Source organism: Notolepis coatsorum (assembly GCF_963971535.1).
Source record: "Notolepis coatsorum genome assembly, chromosome: 4".
NCBI lineage: Eukaryota > Metazoa > Chordata > Actinopteri > Aulopiformes > Paralepididae > Notolepis > Notolepis coatsorum.
The window spans coordinates 71,948,014-71,969,731 of record NC_140168.1 but is presented as its reverse complement, the minus strand read 5'-3'; the positions used below and the strand labels follow the sequence as shown (position 1 = coordinate 71,969,731).

The following is a 21,718-nucleotide window of genomic DNA, read 5'->3' as shown; positions in this document are numbered from 1 at the left end:
GACTCCTACAGTTCGGTCGCGGCGCCTGCTAAGCGCGGATAGGACCTGAGTGGGCCTTCCACACGCTACGCCCTCTCAGGGAGGATCCGCGCTGCCAGGTGAAAAGAAGCGGTTGATTGGCTGGACGTGTGTCGGAGGAAGCACGTGATAGCCTCCACTCTCCCAGATGATCTGACTGTGGGGGGTAAGTGCGCAGCGACCAGGAAGGGATTGGGAATTGGCATACGACTAACATTGGGATGGGAGAAAATCGGAGGAAAAAGATCAAAAAAAAAAAAAAAAAACAATAAGTCAAGAACAAAACAAGAACACCATAAGGTCAACATTTTTTTAAATAAATGCAACACTCCCAGACAGACTATGTACTATAGTATGTATTACAGTATGTATTACAGTATGCATTATAGTATGTATTACAGTATGTATGTATTATAGTATGTATTACAGTATTATAGTATGTATTACAGTATGCATTATAGTATGTATTACAGTATGCATTATAGTATCTATTACAGTATGTACTATAGTATATATTACAGTATGTATTACAGTATTACACATTATAGATACAGTGATATCATATGCAATGTGGTGGTGGTGATGATGTCAGGCTGTATATCAGACCTTGCTGATTCTTATTGTGGTAGTACTGAGACACCTAGTGTAATTTACTGGACCTACAACAACATGAGCTTCTATATACCATGCCTGACAGACAGTATGAGGTCAGCTGCTGCATGTAGGCCAAAGTGGAACCATTACAAATGTGACAAAATATGAAAACAGAACTCAGACAACTGAACGGTTCAAAGTTCTTGATGAAATTGGCAATTTTTTGGCCAAAACATTTTCATTTTTGTCATTGTCCTTTAACATGTACTATTTACCAGGGTAGGTTCCCTTTTTAACCTTTATTTACCAGGTTCGGTTCTGTTTACAACCTTTATTTACCATGGTAGGTTCTGTTTTTAACCTTCATTTGGTTCTGTTTTTAACCTTTATTTACTCAGGTTAATTCTGTTTATAACCTTTATTTACTCAGGGTAGGTTCAGTTTTTAACCTTTCTTTACCAGGGTAGTTTCTGTTTATAAACTTTATTTACTCAGGGTAGTTTGTTTTTAACCTTTATTTACCAGGGTAGTTTGTTTTTAACCTTTATTTACTCAGGTTAATTCTGTTTATAACCTTTATTTACTCAGGGTAGGTTCAGTTTTTAACCTTTATTTACCAGGGTAGTTTCTGTTTATAACCTTTATTTACTCAGGGTAGGTTATGTTCATAACCTTTATTTACCAGGGTAGGTTCTGTTTTTAAAATGTATTTACTATGGTAGGTTCTGTTTATAACCTTTATTTACCAACGTAGGTTCTGTCTTTTAACATTTATTTACCAGTGTAAGTTGTTTTTAACATTTATTTACCAGGGTAAGTTCTGTTTTTAACCTTTATTTACCAGGGTAGGTTCTGTTTATTCAGTTTTCTAGAATGCAATCGATCAAGCAATCTGCCCGTTCCGAACGGGCACTGCAATGGTACGTTTAAATATAATAAATAAAATAAAATGACATATTAAATATAATAAGGTATTGTCCAAAGTGGGAGTATTACATATGTTTATTGTTGCTGCAAACAACAGAGGCTGTACACTTCTGCATTTAAACAAATGATTAATGACATAGGGTTTTTCGTATGCTAGCCTTTCATGTCAATCAAACCACATCAATCAAACCACATCAGTGACGGAGATCAATAATCCCTGTATCATGATAGTAACATACAGATAATGCATTTACACTTAACATGTAACATTATCACAATAGCACCATACATCCATGCTTTCACACATTCACTTAAAGCGATAATGTGCAATCGTGCCACCGGCAGGCCTGTCATATCTGTGCTTTTGTTGTTTTGTTTCTCGCTGGTCAAGGTAGCTGCTTCTTTGTTTTCCCATTGTTGCAAAATAAAATACCCCACATCTGGTATACGTGAGAACTGAAGGCTGACCAAGCTGGTCACACCAGACCATTTGAGGCTAGAGCAGCAGTGAGGGGTGTGTTTAAGAGCCGATGGTCTCAATTTGTTCTGTACATGAACAAGGACTAAACGGAACTCTATTCTTTCTTTTGAATGCCATCCTCTGTACAATGTATTTGATGCCTCGATGCTCTACTGAGCGACTGAGGTCCTTTGTTCCTGCTGCTGTTCTTTAATGAACACCACTAGCTCTGTATTGTGAGGCTTTCTTCTCTTTTCTTGCTACTGTGTTATGTAACTCGTACTGTATGTTATTGTTTCTTGTTTGTGTATTTGTACTCGCTCTGGTGGCAAACCATGTTTCCCCTCTGGGATTAAGAATAAACCATACCATACATGCTCCAGAATGTGATTGATTAATAAAATAATTGCATTGTCGCTTCAACCTACAATATGGAGTTATTATTAGTAACTAGTTATTATTAGTAATTATTACATGGCGTTTTAACATTCGCCAAAATGCTTGATTGTGATTGGTCAATAGCGCTCGTCAGAGGTCCGTTATTACTCGATAACGGACCTCTGCCGAGCAATAATGACCGCTGTGCACAGCTGTAGCAATCAAGCCCACTGACACACACTGCATCAGTGCAGTCATGAGAGCTGTTCAGCATATGCACAGCTGCACTCAGTCATCAGTGCAATCAGACCACAGACCTGCCGGCTGCCGGCGATGACAGCGCGGAGCGACAGAACAGAACTGCGTCTGCATTTGATCTCGTCTCGTCGATGGTGTAAAATGAATTAGGTATATTGTTAGTAAGTTAGCCATGTAATAAGCGGGATAATGTATAGCCTATACTCGGTCATTGTCGCAAAATAATTGACCTTCACTACGTTTAAAACACCTCGGCGAGGCGCCTCAGTGTTCTAAACTCCGTGTCGGTCAATTATTTTGCGCCAATGACCTTGTAGCTATACATTATCCCTTACATAGTACCAATACTAAGTAATTAGTATTATTAGTAACACAGATTCATTCATTAAGACTATCCTGTAACACTCAGTGGGGGTGGAGAGGAAAACGAATGCAGTCAGTCAATCTGATATCAACCAGATATCAACTAACACGAGGCCAAAACAGAGTCTATGTCTGCATTCCTCCATCAAAACATAAAAAACAGACTATATAAACTAAACTGTTCACAAACTCAGAAGGCGCAGTAACTGTATTCAACTGTACATCAACTGTACTTGGAAGTCTACCTTTTAGACACGTCTCTCATGGTCTATGCCACCTCTATGGTTCTTCCTATGATTCAGACGGACAAAATGTCTTGGAACGAGCCTCAGTGTGTAGTAACTGCATATTCCTCTTGGAATGATCTTCAAATCACTCTAAAAAGCAGTACCCCACTATCCTACGGACAATTTAAGAACATGGTCACAAACCTCCCTACCTCAGTGTGTAACTGTTTTTAATTTGATCTCTTTTTCTTAGTTTTCTTCTTTTCACCTGTGTTTTGTCCTATTTATGCAAACTTATCTTATCCCTTTTATATATATATTCTAAACTGTTTGTATTTGTAATCTCGACTGCATTGCAAATGAGGGTAAAACCTCAATGTTCCTTTTTCTGAAGGTCTCCATCTGAAGGTCTCCATCTCGTCTTGGAATTGATTGATTGCATTTTTACTTGGTCTCGACGCTTAAGTTTAATTTCAAGACCGGTCGAGACCACGGCCGCAGTGACACCTGGGCTTTATTTATTTATTTATAATTTGTACTGTGATTAGATGTAAAATCACAGTAGAAATCACAGTCCTGCTTCAAGGACCAAAACCCTCTCATCTGAATTCCCATTCCTGGAAATGTCTCTCTCGCTCCAGTTTCTAGCTTTAGCAGAGAGCGGTACATGTTCACAAATACCGACTGAACTGTCCTGGGACACAGGAATAACATTGTGTGAACATGTAGTGAAAATAAATAAATAAAATCCTTAAGTCCTAGCAAACTGTATAAACTAAAGTAGGTGGCACATGAATTAGTATATAATAAGCTAATAATATACTAAATACTTTTTCTTTTAGGCGGCACAAGACAAACGTTGCAGTTTTCCTCAGCGTCACTATTGTAGCAGATACAGGTTTTCATCTATAAATCCGGTTTCCACCGGATCCACGCGTCTACTCGTTCTTCTTCCGGAAGGCGACTTTGTCTTTGGTCTCCTGCAGACGCTCGGCGAGCTTGTCCTTTGTCTCCTCCATCCGCTCCGTCAGCCTCTCCTTCGTCTCCTCCATCCTCTCCGTGATCCGCTCCCTCGTCTCCTCCATCTTGTCCTGCAGGTACTCTTTGACGAGAGGCGGCGTGGATATGTAACCGTGACGACGGAGGTATTTGACAGACAGCGACGTCCCGCCCAGAGTGACAGCGTACCTGGCTGGAGTGGCAATCTGGGGGTTGAAAACAGAACCATGTGACGTCGGTGGGCCAGAGAGTGCCATTTAATACACCAATCTGTATATTGCATTATATTATATTATACACACTATATTATTGTATTATTATATTATTGTCCATTTGCTAATTAATTCAATCAAGCAGAGGAGTCTTTAAATATAGAACTTATTAAAGCCCAAAGCCTATTGGTAAATATGATCAGAATTATTGCCCACATATAAAGTTTTACAAGCGAATTACTGGACGTACAAAATAAACATAATAAATTGTGATAGCAAATTATAACAAAGTATAATACAGTCACATGATAGCATAATATACCACTCAAACGGAGTTTATTGTAAAGTATACGCTTGTCAGTGTAATAGCTGTCTGCCAGTCAGACACATTCATTCAAACCTTTATTTATTCTCGAAAAGGACAATTGAAGCCACCCTCATTTTCAATGTCATTTCAATGCATACATTTTTACAATATAATAATAATAATTGTATTAATAACTATCTATAGCACCTTTCACACATGGACCGCAGCCCAACGTGCCCCACAGCAAATAGCATAAAATGAACATAGGCATAAAATCAGCATACAGTCGACAGAATGAAATCAATGTATAAAATGCAGACATGAGAATAGGTATAAAAGACAATAAAAGTAGTGCAATGTAGAACGTGCAGACATAAGAATAGGCATAAAATAAGTACAATAAGTTAGGGCTGGGCGATATGGCCTCTAAATTATATCGCGATATTTTTTGGCCATATCACAATACACGATATATATCGCGATATTTTGACATTTCCTCTAAAGCACTTACAAATGCTTGATTTAACCCTTTGATGCATACAGTCACGCCAATATGATGATTATAACAAGTCCCTGCAACATATGTTTGCATTATTAAACCATGAAGATGCTTTAAAAAATAATTTAATGAAAATGTACTAAGAGTAGTCTACTGACACACTAAAATTTTTTTTTTTATTTACATCTAAGACTATATAAAAACTCTTGGGTGCCTAAGACTTTTGCACAGTACTGTGTTTTCTATCCACTTTAGCCAAACACACACACACACACACACATATATATATATATATATATATATATACACATACACACTGTGAGAAAATAATAATCACACACAAAGGGATAATGGCTTATAGCAGACTTAATGATTTTAGAATATTTCAGATAATGAAATTAAATGTTTATATCATCAACTATCCAGTTAGTATTTATACTCTAACGTTTGGCTACTTTAAATCATTGAATGTAGAGAGAGCGAGAACGTGCGACACAAGGTGATGCGAACTGGATGCCCGATATAAAGAAACGAATAACCAATAAATATGAAGTTATGTTTGAACTTCTGTTGTCAAGCCTCATCAATATTACCCCACCCCCTTTCCTCATGAATGGAACTAGTGTCGTGGAGTCCGTTTTGAGTGTTTCCAGAGTTAGCAGCTAACGCTAGTTAGCTTAGCCTAGTTATGTGGGATAACTTAGTTAGCAGCTAACGTTATTGCGTCAATTAAATTGCATGTCATTAAAGGTCTGTGCTGGTCTGTGTAATGAAATTACAATTGCATGTAATTTAAGGTCCGCGCTGGTCTGCGTCTATAATGAAATGAGAGGAAAGCTCTGCGCTAAAGCAAGTCTCATCTCAGCCGCAACGTGACAACATATACTCGATGTTCACGATATAGTAATTTACTACATCTCATGTAGAATAAGCCGCGATACATCGAGTATACTCGATATATCGCCCAGCCCTACAATAAGTACAGTGTTGCTCGAAGGCATGTAAACCCCCCCGGAACAGCCAGTCCCCAAACACCCCACACATCAATCCCCACCACATCCCCATCCAAGACACGCCCCCTGAAACTAATAACCCTGTTTGGGGTCTTCTCAGAACGTTAACGGTAGCTTGCACTATATTAACAGTTAAGACAAAATGTTGAACTTGCATCTTTTTAGACCATTTGCCAACCTAATCATAACGATGGTCTGAACTACGGGCCTGTCAGCTTGTCGATGGTCTGAACTACGGGCCTGTCAGCGTGTCGATGGTCTGAACTACAGGCCTGTCAGCGTGTCGATGGTCTGAACTACGGGCCTGTCAGCTTGTCGATGGTCTGAACTACGGGCCTGTCAGCTTGTCGATGGTCTGAACTACGGGCCTGTCAGCGTGTCGATGGTCTGAACTACGGGCCTGTCAGCTTGTCGATGGTCTGAACTACGGGCCTGTCAGCGTGTCGATGGTCTGAACTACAGGCCTGTCAGCGTGTCGATGGTCTGAACTACAGGCCTGTCAGCTTGTCGATGGTCTGAACTACGGGCCTGTCAGCTTGTCGATGGTCTGAACTACGGGCCTGTCAGCTTGTCGATGGTCTGAACTACGGGCCTGTCAGCTTGTCGATGGTCTGAACTACGGGCCTGTCAGCTTGTCGATGGTCTGAACTACGGGCCTGTCAGCTTGTCGATGGTCTGAACTACAGGCCTGTCAGCTTGTCGATGGTCTGAACTACAGGCCTGTCAGCGTGTCGATGGTCTGAACTACGGGCCTGTCAGCGTGTCGATGGTCTGAACTACGGGCCTGTCAGCTTGTCGATGGTCTGAACTACGGGCCTGTCAGCTTGTCGATGGTCTGAACTACAGGCCTGTCAGCGTGTCGATGGTCTGAACTACGGGCCTGTCAGCGTGTCGATGGTCTGAACTACGGGCCTGTCAGCTTGTCGATGGTCTGAACTACGGGCCTGTCAGCTTGTCGATGGTCTGAACTACAGGCCTGTCAGCGTGTCGATGGTCTGAACTACGGGCCTGTCAGCTTGTCGATGGTCTGAACTACGGGCCTGTCAGCGTGTCGATGGTCTGAACTACGGGCCTGTCAGCTTGTCGATGGTCTGAACTACGGGCCTGTCAGCGTGTCGATGGTCTGAACTACGGGCCTGTCAGCTTGTCGATGGTCTGAACTACGGGCCTGTCAGCGTGTCGATGGTCTGAACTACAGGCCTGTCAGCTTGTCGATGGTCTGAACTACGGGCCTGTCAGCTTGTCGATGGTCTGAACTACGGGCCTGTCAGCTTGTCGATGGTCTGAACTACAGGCCTGTCAGCTTGTCGATGGTCTGAACTACAGGCCTGTCAGCTTGTCGATGGTCTGAACTACGGGCCTGTCAGCTTGTCGATGGTCTGAACTACGGGCCTGTCAGCTTGTCGATGGTCTGAACTACGGGCCTGTCAGCTTGTCGATGGTCTGAACTACGGGCCTGTCAGCGTGTCGATGGTCTGAACTACGGGCCTGTCAGCTTGTCGATGGTCTGAACTACGGGCCTGTCAGCTTGTCGATGGTCTGAACTACAGGCCTGTCAGCTTGTCGATGGTCTGAACTACAGGCCTGTCAGCGTGTCGATGGTCTGAACTACGGGCCTGTCAGCGTGTCGATGGTCTGAACTACGGGCCTGTCAGCTTGTCGATGGTCTGAACTACGGGCCTGTCAGCTTGTCGATGGTCTGAACTACAGGCCTGTCAGCGTGTCGATGGTCTGAACTACGGGCCTGTCAGCGTGTCGATGGTCTGAACTACGGGCCTGTCAGCTTGTCGATGGTCTGAACTACGGGCCTGTCAGCTTGTCGATGGTCTGAACTACAGGCCTGTCAGCGTGTCGATGGTCTGAACTACGGGCCTGTCAGCTTGTCGATGGTCTGAACTACGGGCCTGTCAGCGTGTCGATGGTCTGAACTACGGGCCTGTCAGCTTGTCGATGGTCTGAACTACGGGCCTGTCAGCGTGTCGATGGTCTGAACTACGGGCCTGTCAGCTTGTCGATGGTCTGAACTACGGGCCTGTCAGCGTGTCGATGGTCTGAACTACAGGCCTGTCAGCTTGTCGATGGTCTGAACTACGGGCCTGTCAGCTTGTCGATGGTCTGAACTACGGGCCTGTCAGCTTGTCGATGGTCTGAACTACAGGCCTGTCAGCTTGTCGATGGTCTGAACTACAGGCCTGTCAGCTTGTCGATGGTCTGAACTACGGGCCTGTCAGCTTGTCGATGGTCTGAACTACGGGCCTGTCAGCTTGTCGATGGTCTGAACTACAGGCCTGTCAGCGTGTCGATGGTCTGAACTACGGGCCTGTCAGCGTGTCGATGGTCTGAACTACGGGCCTGTCAGCTTGTCGATGGTCTGAACTACGGGCCTGTCAGCTTGTCGATGGTCTGAACTACAGGCCTGTCAGCTTGTCGATGGTCTGAACTACGGGCCTGTCAGCGTGTCGATGGTCTGAACTACGGGCCTGTCAGCGTGTCGATGGTCTGAACTACGGGCCTGTCAGCGTGTCGATGGTCTGAACTACGGGCCTGTCAGCTTGTCGATGGTCTGAACTACAGGCCTGTCAGCTTGTCGATGGTCTGAACTACAGGCCTGTCAGCTTGTCGATGGTCTGAACTACGGGCCTGTCAGCTTGTCGATGGTCTGAACTACGGGCCTGTCAGCTTGTCGATGGTCTGAACTACAGGCCTGTCAGCGTGTCGATGGTCTGAACTACGGGCCTGTCAGCTTGTCGATGGTCTGAACTACGGGCCTGTCAGCGTGTCGATGGTCTGAACTACGGGCCTGTCAGCGTGTCGATGGTCTGAACTACGGGCCTGTCAGCGTGTCGATGGTCTGAACTACAGGCCTGTCAGCGTGTCGATGGTCTGAACTACGGGCCTGTCAGCGTGTCGATGGTCTGAACTACAGGCCTGTCAGCTTGTCGATGGTCTGAACTACAGGCCTGTCAGCTTGTCGATGGTCTGAACTACGGGCCTGTCAGCTTGTCGATGGTCTGAACTACGGGCCTGTCAGCTTGTCGATGGTCTGAACTACAGGCCTGTCAGCGTGTCGATGGTCTGAACTACGGGCCTGTCGGAAGAGAATCTCTTATTTCTATGACATGAGAAGTCTCTCAAACCTCTTGTTCCTTCCTTTTATAGGCAGAAAATGCGTGTAGTTCCAGTAGTTAACAACTGTACACCTCAGAATAGCAACAAAGTAATTAACCCTTTCACTGCCATACTACGGAAACGGTTAACCCTTTCACTGCCACACGACAGAAGGTTAACCCTTTACGGCGACCGTCGGTTGTGTGATGGTAAAGGGTTAACCTTCTGTCGTGTGGCAGTGAAAGGATTAAAGGTGCTATAGATAAAAGATTTTATGTAGAGTAATCATTTTAAAAAAAGAACACATCCACAGATCTTTTAGAAATTTGCGGAATAAAAGTATTGCTTTTCCCCCCAAAAAATATTGATTCATGAATTTATCATTTAAAAATCTTTTGCGGGTCAAAACTGAATGTTGTTGTTTACATGTTGAGTAAGTACTTCCCATTTCCCCATGTGGAATGCACCGGATTGAATAAATGACATGCTGGTGCTCTAGTGCGACATTTAGTGGCTCAGTGTTACATAATAGCAGCTTTAACAACTACAATATCTATGCAAATTTGAATTTAGTTGAAATACCAGCAAGCTACTGCGAAATGTGTCTCTGTGGTTTAATTACGTTTTTAAATTGACGGTTTAAATGTAGTGAAAATACTCCCCAACACTGAGTACAGAATATACACTGTCTCTGTTAGAACACCTAAGGAGAAAGATATACATATACACAGAATGTGAATTTATCTATTTAAGTTACCTTGTACAGAGCATAGGAAGTTAGCGCATAGCCACTCTGAGAATTCTCCAAAAGTTTGATGAGCCTCTCGGGAAAACCAGGAATGTACTCCAGAACGGGAACCACGTTTACACCTCTGCAAGAAGACACATCATCACGAGTGAGGACAGGGTTACAATCCATTTTAACAGCCAAGTTCTGTAACCAGAGGGTGTCATTGATTGAAAGTACATGTAATGAAGACAGTTATGTCCTCATGCAGCACAGACAGACAGACAGTAGTGTCCTCATGCAGCACAGAGAGAGAGACAGTAATGTGCTCATGCAGCACAGAGAGACAGACAGTAATGTGCTCATGCAGCACAGAGAGACAGACAGTTATGTCCTCATGCAGCACAGAGAGACAGACAGTAGTGTCCTCATGCAGCACAGAGAGACAGACAGTATGTCCTCATGCAGCACAGAGAGAGAGACAGTAATGTGCTCATGCAGCACAGAGAGACAGACAGTAATGTCCTCATGCAGCACAGAGAGACAGACAGTTATGTCCTCATGCAGCACAGAGAGACAGACAGTTATGTCCTCATGCAGCACAGAGAGACAGACAGTATGTCCTCATGCAGCACAGAGACAGACAGTAGTGTCCTCATGCAGCACAGAGAGACAGACAGTTATGTCCTCATGCAGCACAGAGAGACAGACAGACAGTTATGTCCTCATGCAGCACAGAGAGACAGACAGTTATGTCCTCATGCAGCACAGAGAGAGAGACAGTAATGTCCTCATGCAGCACAGAGAGAGAGACAGTAATGTCCTCATGCAGCACAGAGACAGAGAGACAGACAGACAGTTATGTCCTCATGCAGCACAGAGAGACAGACAGTTATGTCCTCATGCAGCACAGAGAGAGAGACAGTAATGTCCTCATGCAGCACAGAGAGAGACAGTAGTGTCCTCATGCAGCACAGAGAGGCAGACAGACAGTTATGTCCTCATGCAGCACAGAGAGACAGACAGTTATGTCCTCATGCAGCACAGAGAGAGAGACAGTTATGTCCTCATGCAGCACAGAGAGACAGACAGTAGTGTCCTCATGCAGCACAGAGAGACAGACAGAAAGTAGTGTCCTCATGCAGCACAGAGAGAGAGACAGACAGTTATGTCCTCATGCAGCACAGAGAGACAGACAGTTATGTCCTCATGCAGCACAGAGAGACAGACAGAAAGACAGACAGTATGTCCTCATGCAACACAGGGAGAGAGACAGACAGTTATGTCCTCATGCAGCACAGAGAGACAGACAGTTATGTCCTCATGCAGCACAGACCGAGAGACAGTTATGTCCTCATGCAGCACAGAGAGACAGACAGTTATGTCCTCATGCAGCACAGAGAGAGACAGACAGTTATGTCCTCATGCAGCACAGAGAGACAGACAGTAGTGTCCTCATGCAGCACAGAGAGACAGACAGACAGACAGTTATGTCCTCATGCAGCACAGAGAGAGAGCAGCACAGAGAGAGACAGACAGTAGTGTCCTCATGCAGCACAGAGAGAGAGACAGACAGTTATGTCCTCATGCAGCACAGAGAGACAGACAGTAGTGTCCTCATGCAGCACAGAGAGACAGACAGTATGTCCTCATGCAGCACAGAGAGAGAGACAGTAATGTGCTCATGCAGCACAGAGAGACAGACAGTTATGTCCTCATGCAGCACAGAGAGACAGACAGTAGTGTCCTCATGCAGCACAGAGAGACAGACAGTATGTCCTCATGCAGCACAGAGAGAGAGACAGTAATGTGCTCATGCAGCACAGAGAGACAGACAGTAATGTCCTCATGCAGCACAGAGAGACAGACAGTTATGTCCTCATGCAGCACAGAGAGACAGACAGTTATGTCCTCATGCAGCACAGAGAGACAGACAGTATGTCCTCATGCAGCACAGAGACAGACAGTAGTGTCCTCATGCAGCACAGAGAGACAGACAGTTATGTCCTCATGCAGCACAGAGAGACAGACAGACAGTTATGTCCTCATGCAGCACAGAGAGACAGACAGTTATGTCCTCATGCAGCACAGAGAGAGAGACAGTAATGTCCTCATGCAGCACAGAGAGAGAGACAGTAATGTCCTCATGCAGCACAGAGACAGAGAGACAGACAGACAGTTATGTCCTCATGCAGCACAGAGAGACAGACAGTTATGTCCTCATGCAGCACAGAGAGAGAGACAGTAATGTCCTCATGCAGCACAGAGAGAGACAGTAGTGTCCTCATGTAGCACAGAGAGGCAGACAGACAGTTATGTCCTCATGCAGCACAGAGAGACAGACAGTTATGTCCTCATGCAGCACAGAGAGAGAGACAGTTATGTCCTCATGCAGCACAGAGAGACAGACAGTAGTGTCCTCATGCAGCACAGAGAGACAGACAGAAAGTAGTGTCCTCATGCAGCACAGAGAGAGAGACAGACAGTTATGTCCTCATGCAGCACAGAGAGACAGACAGTTATGTCCTCATGCAGCACAGAGAGACAGACAGAAAGACAGACAGTATGTCCTCATGCAACACAGGGAGAGAGACAGACAGTTATGTCCTCATGCAGCACAGAGAGACAGACAGTTATGTCCTCATGCAGCACAGACCGAGAGACAGTTATGTCCTCATGCAGCACAGAGAGACAGACAGTTATGTCCTCATGCAGCACAGAGAGAGACAGACAGTTATGTCCTCATGCAGCACAGAGAGACAGACAGTAGTGTCCTCATGCAGCACAGAGAGACAGACAGACAGACAGTTATGTCCTCATGCAGCACAGAGAGAGAGCAGCACAGAGAGAGACAGACAGTAGTGTCCTCATGCAGCACAGAGAGAGAGACAGACAGTTATGTCCTCATGCAGCACAGAGAGACAGATAGACAGTTATGTCCTCATGCAGCACAGAGAGACAGACATACATGTCCTCATGCAGCACAGAGAGACAGACAGATAGACAGTAGTGTCCTCATGCAGCACAGAGAGACAGACAGTAGTGTCCTCATGCAGCACAGAGAGACAGACAGTAGTGTCCTCATGCAGCACATAGAGACAGACAGTTATGTCCTCATGCAGCACAGAGAGACAGACAGACATGTCCTCATGCAGCACAGAGAGACAGACAGGTATGTCCTCATGCAGCACAGAGAGACAGTAGTGTCCTCATGCAGCACAGAGAGACAGACAGTAATGTCCTCATGCAGCACAGAGAGACAGACAGTATGTCCTCATGCAGCACAGAGAGACAGACAGTAGTGTCCTCATGCAGCACAGAGAGACGGACAGTAGTGTCCTCATGCAGCACAGAGAGACAGACAGTTATGTCCTCATGCAGCACAGAGAGACAGACAGTTATGTCCTCATGCAGCACAGAGACAGACAGTAGTGTCCTCATGCAGCACAGAGAGACAGACAGTAGTGTCCTCATGCAGCACAGAGAGACAGACAGTTATGTCCTCATGCAGCACAGAGAGACAGACAGTTATGTCCTCGTGCAGCACAGAGACAGACATTTATGTCCTCATGCAGCACAGAGAGACAGACAGTTATGTCCTCGTGCAGCACAGAGAGACAGACAGTTATGTCCTCGTGCAGCACAGAGAGACAGACAGTAATGTCCTCATGCAGCACAGAGAGACAGACAGTTACGACATGACCTTTCCTCTAGCGCCACCATCAGGTCAAGCTTTACATTTTAGAATTCGTGTATCTGTGTATCTCGAATACCTTTCACTCAAATCTTTTATAATTTGCTGTGCAAATTCATGACCCCAGGGGGAGGAATCCTATTGATTTTGGTGATCCCACGACCTTCCCTCTAGCGCCACCATCGGGCCAAACCATCAGTTTTCGAATTTAGCCTGTGAAGTTCTGAGTCATCTTGCCTCATGGTGGCACTATTCTCATAGAACTAAAAACATTAACTACTACTCAACAGCTTGTATGAGGGGTGTGGTGTGGTCAAAAGGCCGTTAGGGGATAAACAAGCACTTTTACTGGACATATGTTACTTGGTACCCAACTTAAAAATAACAGAAAACAGGGGGGGAAACTATTGAATTACCGGGTGACTTACTTCATGGCAGCGTAGTAGAAACTACCACACCAGAATGCTGATGTGATCAGGTGAACTGGTATCACCACTCTGCCGTACTGTTTCAGGGTGCGTTTGAATCGCTGTACCAGGCCCATGGAGCTGTCCTGGAGTGGGTCCATCTCTTGGTCTGGTGGATCAGAACCTCCCTGGACCGGGCCGGGAGGGGGTGGGGGTTGGGCTGAGCCAGGGGGCTGGCCATCGCCTATTGGTATGAGACAGATGGTGTCATGCTCAGTCATCAAATGAAAAGAAGCCTTCAGACAAAGAACCAAATGTTTCCTATATACACAGAACAGCCAAAGAGATACTTGCTACTAAAGAGGTCACTCTTTTTTTCAGCTGCTACTAAAGAGGCCACTATTCTTCATAACTGTTACTAAAGAGGTCACTATTATTCATAGCTGTTACTACTAAAGAGCTCATTATTTGTCACAGCTGCTTCTAAAGAGCTCACTATTCGCGACAGCTGCTAGCTACTACATTTACATTTTGTAATTTAGCTGATGCTTTTATCCAAAGCGACTTACAAGTTCTGTACGACAAGTCAGCAGGAAGGGAACAACTCTTTCAGCTGAGTAACAATGTTCATCAAAGAGGCCCCTATTCTTCACAGCTGTTACTAGAGGTCACTATTCTTCCAGCTCAAGTTCTGACTGCTTATTTCTCTTCTGTACTGATATTTCAGGACAGTTATCAAACAATGTGTTTTTATTTTTTTTGTTACTGAAATGAAAAATGTGTAACCAATCAGCAGTCAGTTAAGGTGATTACATCACAACTTTTCTGACTTGGGACACATGCTATGAGAGAGACTGCAGGTTACATCCAGGTAGGAAACTCATACATCCCATAAATCTGACACCACATGAAAGCAGGATTAGCGACTAAGGGGGCTTTCTCACTCAACATCGGGGTCGAATCAGCTCCGTGCCGTCCTCATTCCGAGTTCCGTGCCGAACTCCCCCACCCCCTCTCCCCCCTCTAGTTTGTTAGTCTTCAGTCTTGGTGCGCTCTGGGTTTTGTTTACGGTTTGCGTTTTGAGCTTGTAAGCTTGCCGTAGTCGATGATGTCACGCTCGAAATGTAAACACAGGAAGTGATAACACGGAGACTGGAGACTGGATTCTGATATAAAGAAACAAATAACTAATAAATATGAAGTTATATTTTAACCTCTGTTGTCAAGCCTTGTCAATATAACCCACCCCCCTTTTCTCACGAATGGAACTCTGTTGTAGAGTCCGCTTTTGATCGTTTTGCAGGGTTAACAATAACGCTAAGCTAACGGCTAATGCTAGTTAGCTTAGCCTTTTACTAGTAACATTGCTCGCATCGATTATATTGAATGTCATTGATCTACTGGTCGACCACGGCCGACTGGTTGGGCACCACTGGTCTAATAGAAATAAATGCATTCGAACAAGAAAGTAAAGTAGACAGCAATGGCTAACGCTAGTTAGCTTAGCCTGTTCAGAAGCTAACATTATCCCATCGCTTGTGGCAATTATATTGCATGTCATTGATCTACTGGTCGACCACGGCCGACTGGTTGGGCACCACTGGTCTAATAGAAATAAATGCATTAGAACAATGTATAGACATAGCAATGGCAAACAAAATTGCCAGGCCTAACCGCCCCCACTAGTGCGCACCTGAGACCACCTATTTCAGCGGTCCAGGTTCAGCGCCCCCGGGGACGAATCAGCGGGGGGCGGGGACGGGGGACAGCGTTCTCACTCAGACAGACACACCCTTTTCTGATGCGAGCCGGGTCTGATTCGACACAGAGCAGTGAGTGAGAAAGGGCCCTAAGCCCCCTTCCTTTCCTGAAAGTCCCAGTGAATGCTCACCGATAGACCAGTAGGTCTGTTTACCTGACACAACCCCCCCCCCCCCCCCCCCCCGCATCATGCCAAAACATTGTTACTGCTGGATTTTAATCTTCACCTTTTGGTTGGTCTACTAAAGGCTATAATTATGAACCTGTCTAAGCTCCGGTATAATATTATTGTGCTACAATGAGATTGTTTTTTAATGTTAATTTGTTTGTATCTGACTGAGTTCAAATAAACCATGAATGACCTGAACGTGACCAAAACCAGAATGACCTGTTGTTGGTTTGCGTGGAGCTGTGGCTCCTCCTGAGGTCCAGCCTGGTGTAGACGTGGAGAAACAGCGGGGAGACGGCAGGCTGGGCAACAGGCTACTGGGCTAGAGGAGCAACATGGAGGAGTCAGAGAGGAGTCAGAGAGGAGCAACATGGAGGAGTCAGAGAGGAGCAACATGGAGGAGTCAGAGAGGAGCAACATGGAGGAGTCAGAGAGGAGCAACATGGAGGAGTCAGAGAGGAGTCAGAGAGGAGTCAGAGAGGAGCAACATGGAGGAGTCAGAGAGGAGTCAGAGAGGAGTCAGAGAGGAGTCAGAGAGGAGTCAGAGAGGAGCAACATGGAGGAGTCAGAGAGGAGCAACATGGAGGAGTCAGAGAGGAGTCAGAGAGGAGTCAGAGAGGAGCAACATGGAGGAGTCAGAGAGGAGTCAGAGAGGAGTCAGAGAGGAGCAACATGGAGGAGTCAGAGAGGAGTCAGAGAGGAGCAACATGGAGGAGTCAGAGAGGAGTCAGAGAGGAGTCAGAGAGGAGTCAGAGAGGAGCAACATGGAGGAGTCAGAGAGGAGTCAGAGAGGAGCAACATGGAGGAGTCAGAGAGGAGTCAGAGAGGAGTCAGAGAGGAGCAACATGGAGGAGTCAGAGAGGAGCAACAGGATGGAGGAGTCAGAGAGGAGTCAGACAGGATGGAGGAGTCAGAGAGGAGCAACAGGATGGAGGAGTCAGAGAGGAGTCAGACAGGATGGAGGAGTCAGAGAGGAGCAGACAACATGGAGGAGTCAGAGAGGAGCAGACGGCATGGAGGAGTCAGAGAGGAGCAGACAAGATGGAGGAGTCAGAGAGGAGCAGACAGGATGGAGGAGTCAGAGAGGAGTCAGAGAGGAGCAGACAACATGGAGGAGTCAGAGAGGAGTCAGAGAGGAGTCAGAGAGGAGCAGACAGGATGGAGGAGTCAGAGAGGAGTCAGAGAGGAGTCAGAGAGGAGCAGACAGGATGGAGGAGTCAGAGAGGAGCAGACAGGATGGAGGAGTCAGAGAGGAGCAGACAACATGGAGGAGTCAGAGAGGAGCAGACAACATGGAGGAGTCAGAGAGTAGCAGACAACATGGAGGAGTCAGAGAGGAGCAGACGGCATGGAGGAGTCAGAGAGTAGCAGACAACATGGAGGAGTCAGAGAGGAGTCAGAGAGGAGCAGACAACATGGAGGAGTCAGAGAGTAGCAGACAACATGGAGGAGTCAGAGAGGAGTCAGAGAGGAGCAGACAACATGGAGGAGTCAGAGAGTAGCAGACAACATGGAGGAGTCAGAGAGGAGCAGACGGCATGGAGGAGTCAGAGAGGAGTCAGAGAGGAGTCAGAGAGGAGTCAGAGAGGAGCAGACAACATGGAGGAGTCAGAGAGGAGCAGACAACATGGAGGAGTCAGAGAGTAGCAGACAACATGGAGGAGTCAGAGAGGAGCAGACGGCATGGAGGAGTCAGAGAGTAGCAGACAACATGGAGGAGTCAGAGAGGAGTCAGAGAGGAGCAGACAACATGGAGGAGTCAGAGAGTAGCAGACAACATGGAGGAGTCAGAGAGGAGTCAGAGAGGAGCAGACGGCATGGAGGAGTCAGAGAGGAGTCAGAGAGGAGTCAGAGAGGAGTCAGAGAGGAGCAGACAACATGGAGGAGTCAGAGAGGAGCAGACGACATGAGTCAGAGAGTGGATCAGAATAGCCCTAATGTTTCCTTTTATTACCTCGCTGGTAGGCTGTGGGGGCCAGAGGGGGTTGCAGACTGATTGGGGGTCGGAGGTGGAGGAGGGGCCCCTAACCACCAGGGGCCGCAGGGCCGAGGCCTGGTACTGCTGGGAGGAGTGGCGGAACAGCCTCAACATGCTTCTGGCTCTGTTGCTCGTCTTACTGATACTGGCTCACTGGCAGAACAAACACCCAATACAATGTGTCACAGAAGATGTATTTGAATCTGATATAAAATAACTATAATATAGGCCTACAGTATTTAACTCTCTACTGGCTCTGTGTCCTGCTCCTCGCTGGTATTAGACAGAACATGATGGCACGGCACACAATATAAACATTCGTTAGAAACACTAAACACAACTGTCTGTTACAAAAGGGTGTGGTTCCAGCATCGTGGAGAGAGGCTATGATTTCAATAGTACCGAAAAATGGCAAAGATAAATTACATGTCACTGGCAATTTCAGACCAATCTGTGTTTGAAATCTTGTTTTAAATTAGTGTCTTGTATTGAACATTTTCAAAAGAAAAAGTGGAGATATTTGACTAAATGTACATTTTCTGACAAAACTTTAAAGGGGATTTGATTATATAGGCCCAAGGCACAGCAGTTCAGTGAGTAGTGACTAGTGAGTCACACAGAGACACATTAAAAGCTTAGGAGCTCATGAGCAGTGGTGCAGTCGTAATATGGGCCAAGGCCAAACGCCACGTGCATACATGTTCCCTCGGTTGTGCACAGAACAGATGATACAACTTGTCTCATCCTTCCAGTCGGGAGATCAAGCAACCCCCCACCTACAGGGCTTGTATTTGGTTGTCGGTATCCTATTATTATGCAAAGTCTAGGTGATAAGTGCCGGAGTATACGGGCCGAAACCCAAACGTCGTTTGACCGCGTATGCCCAGCACTGCACCCCTGCTCATGAGAGAGCGAGGGGGGATCAAATGTGGCAGCAACTTGCAATGGGCCTGGTCTATAAGATACACTACACGGCCAAGGTACCCATGTACATGTCAAAATACTTCCCAAAGGTCAGTGAATACCACGATCACAACACCAGAGGGAGCTCCACAAATCATGTTAAACCCAGATTCGGCTCAAACAAGGGACTAAACACGTTTCGCAATTATGCCACATCAATGTGGAACGCCCTACCCACAGCTGTAAAGGAATGCGAATCACTACCCACTTTCAAAACCACTCTCAAAGAACACCTACGGGACACTGCAATTCGAAACTGGCCCCTACAAACGTCCTAACCCAGTTGTACAGTAAATGACCAAGTATGGCTTTGTCAGTATTCCAATGTACAGTGTACAGTAGGACCCGGGGAACATAGACATGCTCCCAGTGGTTGTACTAGCTGCCTACGGCTGTGGGGGTGCTGGAGACATGTTCCAATATATTTTATATAGGCCAGAGTCTCCTGAACACGGAGACCAATCCCAAGTCGATCGGCAACCAATTACGTCAAGGTTGTCATCAACATTAATTGATTTTGATCCCCCCGCGCTCCCCCATGAGTTGAAAATACGTCTATCTTCAACTAGCTTTACCATCAGCATGACAACAGCACACTAAACTAAATGTACACAGCACACGTAGCCAATGCTATATAATGCACAGAATAAAACATATAACATTATGGTCATAATGGCACAGCCAAATACCTGGTAATACAGCATAGTGCTTTAGTATTTCGGTCAAGGGTTGAGTTTATATTTCGGGAATTCTGCCATGCCCCGTCTGTCATTCAGCAGATTCGGTAGGGACGCATAAATATTACGCACTACCGCTGTGGCCGCATTGCCTCGTGGGAAGTGTAGTCTTCTTCTTCTTCTTCTTCGTTTGATTTTCGGCAGACAAGTGGCGTGATTGGCGTCTTGGGCAAACGGCTGAACCAGACTGATGATCAGCTTGAGGGGCCCGGACTGGCCATCGGGAGCACCGGGAGTTTTTTTTTTTTTTTTTTTGTTATATATATATATTTTTTTTTTATTTTTTTTTGCCAGGCGATTGTTTCTAGTTGTGGCGGCGGCGCGGCGCGATAGTTAGATAAGGTGGGTGGGGAACAACCAGGATTTCACTGTCTGCCACAGAGTTGGAGAACTATCTGACTCTCTCTCCCTCACGCGGATCACACACACACACAATGGAGCCGTGCTGCCGCTTGTGATTGGTGGAGGCGGGACCAGGCGATACAACTGATTGACAGCGGAGGCGGCGAATGGAATGGCAGGCGGCACTCAGATGCAGAATAACAGCCAGGCAATGAGCCAGGTAGTGTGGGACTCGGGAGAGATACAGTCAGTAGCGGCTGCTGGTTCTCTCTCCACTAGGGGCGCTATACCAAAACATTTTGCAAACATATACAGTACCACGCAACCGACTCATGGCAAGACGTGAGCGATTCGACTCACGCTCACGGCAATGAATCGGCTCTTATGAACGAGTCGCTCAGCTGTTACTACAACAACACACAACCAGTCAAATAAAGTATAGTCTAATTCACAACTTGAAACACAATATATAAATAGAAAAGTTAGAAACAAACAAACAAACAAAAAAGAGAGAGAGAGAGAGAGAGAGAGAGAGAGATCGCTAATCTACCTTGTTGTTGGCAGAAGGGCTTGTTGATAAAGTATATCCACTCCATGGCATTGTCCATCCAGCCTGTGTTGATGTCCATCCATTGTCCATGCATGTCCCTCCACACTGCATCCATAATATAGCTTGTTAATAGCCAACAAGTACTGTGAGTGCCTTTGTCCATGTCCGCCTCGAACAGCCTGCAAACTACCTGATGTTCTATCGCCATGCTCTAAGACAAACTCTAACCTTAACCAACTTTGAAAGAGTGCCTAAGCCTAACCGTTGAAAGAACTTGCCATCACGCTCCAAGACAAATATCTGCATCACACAACACAACAACAGCATAAACTCATGTTGCAAACTGCGGTTACGGAAAGTACCGCGTCGGCCAATCAGAGAGCTTTTAGACGCTCGGCTGCTTGCTAGGTCGTTTCAAACCAGCGCCCGAGTTCCATCATAATACATCATATTCAACGCAAAGTGCGTGGCTGCGACGGATACAGCGATGAACCAGTGCACGGCGGGCATGCGCACTCCAGGCGCAATTGCGCCTAGCCCAGAGAGAAATACGGCGAGGAGAAATGCCTGCGGCTACGGTAATGAAAAGGTCTATATCAGACAGAATCGTCACTTCCTGTTCAGGAAAACTATTATTAATCTTTGTAAAATTAAGTTATATTGTGCATTGGAAACACAAACATGCTTAAAATGAGTAAATATTATTCATTTTAAACATGTTTATATTATTTATAGGGCTATAAAACAAAAAACAAAAAAGTTTTTTTTTCTTCTTCTCTCATTTAACAGGTGGGTCGGCGCCCTAGCGCCCCCGGTGGCGAGCCGCCACTGGATACAGTAGAGCGAAAGTCAATTAACGTTAATGTCAAGATGGACAGTGGAATAAAGAGAAAGGGTGGAGGAGAGAGGGATAAAACAGACAAGAAAAAGAAAGGCCCTTACAGGAGAGAGTGGTTAACTGTATTATAATAGTAAATAGAAAAATATGTTGTGCTCTTGCTTTTTTCTTTTTGAAGGTGGAGAGAGT

At 45.8% G+C, this 21,718-nt stretch overlaps 1 protein-coding gene across 1 annotated transcript; it reads right to left on the bottom strand.

The window, feature by feature from the left end:
- Positions 1–1,725: 1,725 nt before the first annotated feature.
- On the bottom strand, positions 1,726–19,862 carry fam210aa (family with sequence similarity 210 member Aa). Its single transcript, XM_084313476.1, has 6 exons — positions 19,752–19,862; positions 18,076–18,252; positions 16,341–16,443; positions 14,213–14,435; positions 10,121–10,235; positions 1,726–4,430 (listed from the first exon to the last, which is right to left on the bottom strand). Exons 2-6 carry the CDS (start codon positions 18,211–18,213, stop codon positions 4,164–4,166), a joined length of 846 nt encoding a protein of 281 aa, XP_084169602.1. The 5' UTR covers positions 18,214–18,252; positions 19,752–19,862; the 3' UTR covers positions 1,726–4,163.
- Between the last annotated feature and the right edge of the window lie 1,856 nt (positions 19,863–21,718).

Bases quoted from the DNA above. Each gene is read 5' to 3' on its own strand.
- fam210aa (XM_084313476.1), bottom strand. From the start codon at position 18,213: ATGTTGAGGCTGTTCCGCCACTCCTCCCAGCAGTACCAGGCCTCGGCC. The intron at 10,236-14,212 runs GTAAGTCACCCG...GTCTTCTTGCAG, and splicing joins TTCTACTACGCTGCCATGAA to AGGTGTAAACGTGGTTCCCG. The intron at 4,431-10,120 runs GTAACTTAAATA...TTCAACCCCCAG, and splicing joins CTTCCTATGCTCTGTACAAG to ATTGCCACTCCAGCCAGGTA.